Raw genomic sequence first — 1,610 nt, 5'->3', positions numbered from 1 at the left:
CCCAGTACAAGAACAACCTGCCCGCCTACAAGCCCGATGACCTGTACTTCAACGGAGTCACCGTCCAGGACGTCGCCGTCGACAAGCTCGTCACCTACTTCGACCTCTTCGACATCGATGTCAGCAACGCTGTCGACGTCGCCTCCATCGACGAGCTGGAGAAGCTTAACTACATCGCCAAGGCCATGCGTCTCAACCACCAGCCCTTCAACTACAAGATCAAGGTCTCCAGCAACCAGAAGACCAGCGCCGTCGTCCGCGTCTTCCTTGGACCCAGCACCGCCTTCACCCACTCCAACTTCTACGGCGAGCAGGCCTCTGACGTCTACTACGGACACGACACCGCTGACCTCGACAGGCTCAGGAACTACTTCGTCGAGCTCGACCGTTTCCCCGTTGAACGTGAGTACTCTTTGATTCATTCAATTCCCTTCCCCCCCCCCCTGTTTGTTCCCGTTTTTCTGCACGCTCAACCCCTCCCGCCACAATCGTAACGTCCGATTTCTGTTTCTCGCCCCACAGTGAAGAACGGCGACAACCTGATCAAGCGCAACTCCCGCGAGTTCACCACCACCGTCGGCGACAACGTCTCCTTCAAGTCCCTGCTCAAGAGCGCCGAGAGCGGCAACACCGTCCTCTCCAGCGTCGACCGCCAGTGCGGTTTCCCCGACCGTCTTGTCCTGCCCATGGGCCACAAGGCCGGAGTCCCCTACGCCCTCTTCGTCATGGTCACCCCCTACGGCGCCGACGAGCACGAGCACGCTGACTACTACCACTCCGAGAAGGTCAACTACCAGACCGGCGTCAAGGACATCTACTCCTGCAACGGACTCATGACCGTCCTCGACAACCGTCCCCTCGGCTTCCCCTTCGACCGCCAGATCGAGAACTTCGGCCGCTTCTACATGCCCAACATGTACTTCAAGGATGTCGTCATCTTCCACAAGGACTCCGCCACCGACAACAACAACGTCCTCATCAAGAAGAACGTCAACGATTTCGATAACGTCCTCTCCCAGCAGACCGCCCACAAGTACACCCCTAGCCACAGGCTCTTGGACGAGGACATCGTCCGCGAGGACGACGACGTCCGCGCATACCTGTAAGCTGTCGCGCTGGACTCAGGACGAACGCGTCATGCTCTGTGAGCCCTCTACACCGCAAATAAAATCTTGCCTTCTGCTCACCAAAACGCTGCAAATGTCGTTATTCCTCATTTTCCCCACTATAGAATACCCCGTTGACAAATGCTCGCATTCGCAGAGACAGACAAATACTTTAATAGCACAGAGGACTGTTTGTAAGACGACCTGCTTTCTCAATACAGACATTTAAGACGAAAGTGCATTGATATGAAAAATGCGGGCCCTTCTCCCGCATGGAAATAGGTATATCTAAATGACACTTTTGGGTATATAATTATAAAAAGTATGCATTAGGTATACTTGAAGTATAGCAGATTGGAACGGCTAAACTTTTTTGGCACTTTCGGTATAATTTTTTGTAATACATTTTGTATACATTTTTTATCAGATGATACCTTAAAAACCTTTTGACTAAACATAAAGAATAAATAATTAACTTTAAGGTGTCAGCTAGCTTTTACTCTA

The 1,610-nt window shown here is 52.0% G+C and overlaps 1 protein-coding gene across 1 annotated transcript; it reads left to right on the top strand.

Moving 5' to 3' along the window:
- Window positions 1–5: 5 nt before the first annotated feature.
- LOC113215323 (hexamerin-like) lies at window positions 6–1,201 on the top strand (the record flags this gene model as incomplete). Its single annotated transcript, XM_052269368.1, has 2 exons — window positions 6–402; window positions 523–1,201. Coding segments are annotated over 2 exons (981 nt in total), but the record flags the coding sequence as incomplete, so codon positions are not given.
- Between the last annotated feature and the right edge of the window lie 409 nt (window positions 1,202–1,610).

The sequence above is a fragment of the Frankliniella occidentalis genome, unplaced genomic scaffold (assembly GCF_000697945.3).
Source record: "Frankliniella occidentalis isolate FOCC.00 unplaced genomic scaffold, Focc_3.1 Scaffold90, whole genome shotgun sequence".
Lineage (NCBI taxonomy): Eukaryota > Metazoa > Arthropoda > Insecta > Thysanoptera > Thripidae > Frankliniella > Frankliniella occidentalis.
Note: the sequence above shows the minus strand (reverse complement) of the source record. Positions and strands in the feature narration are given on the sequence as shown.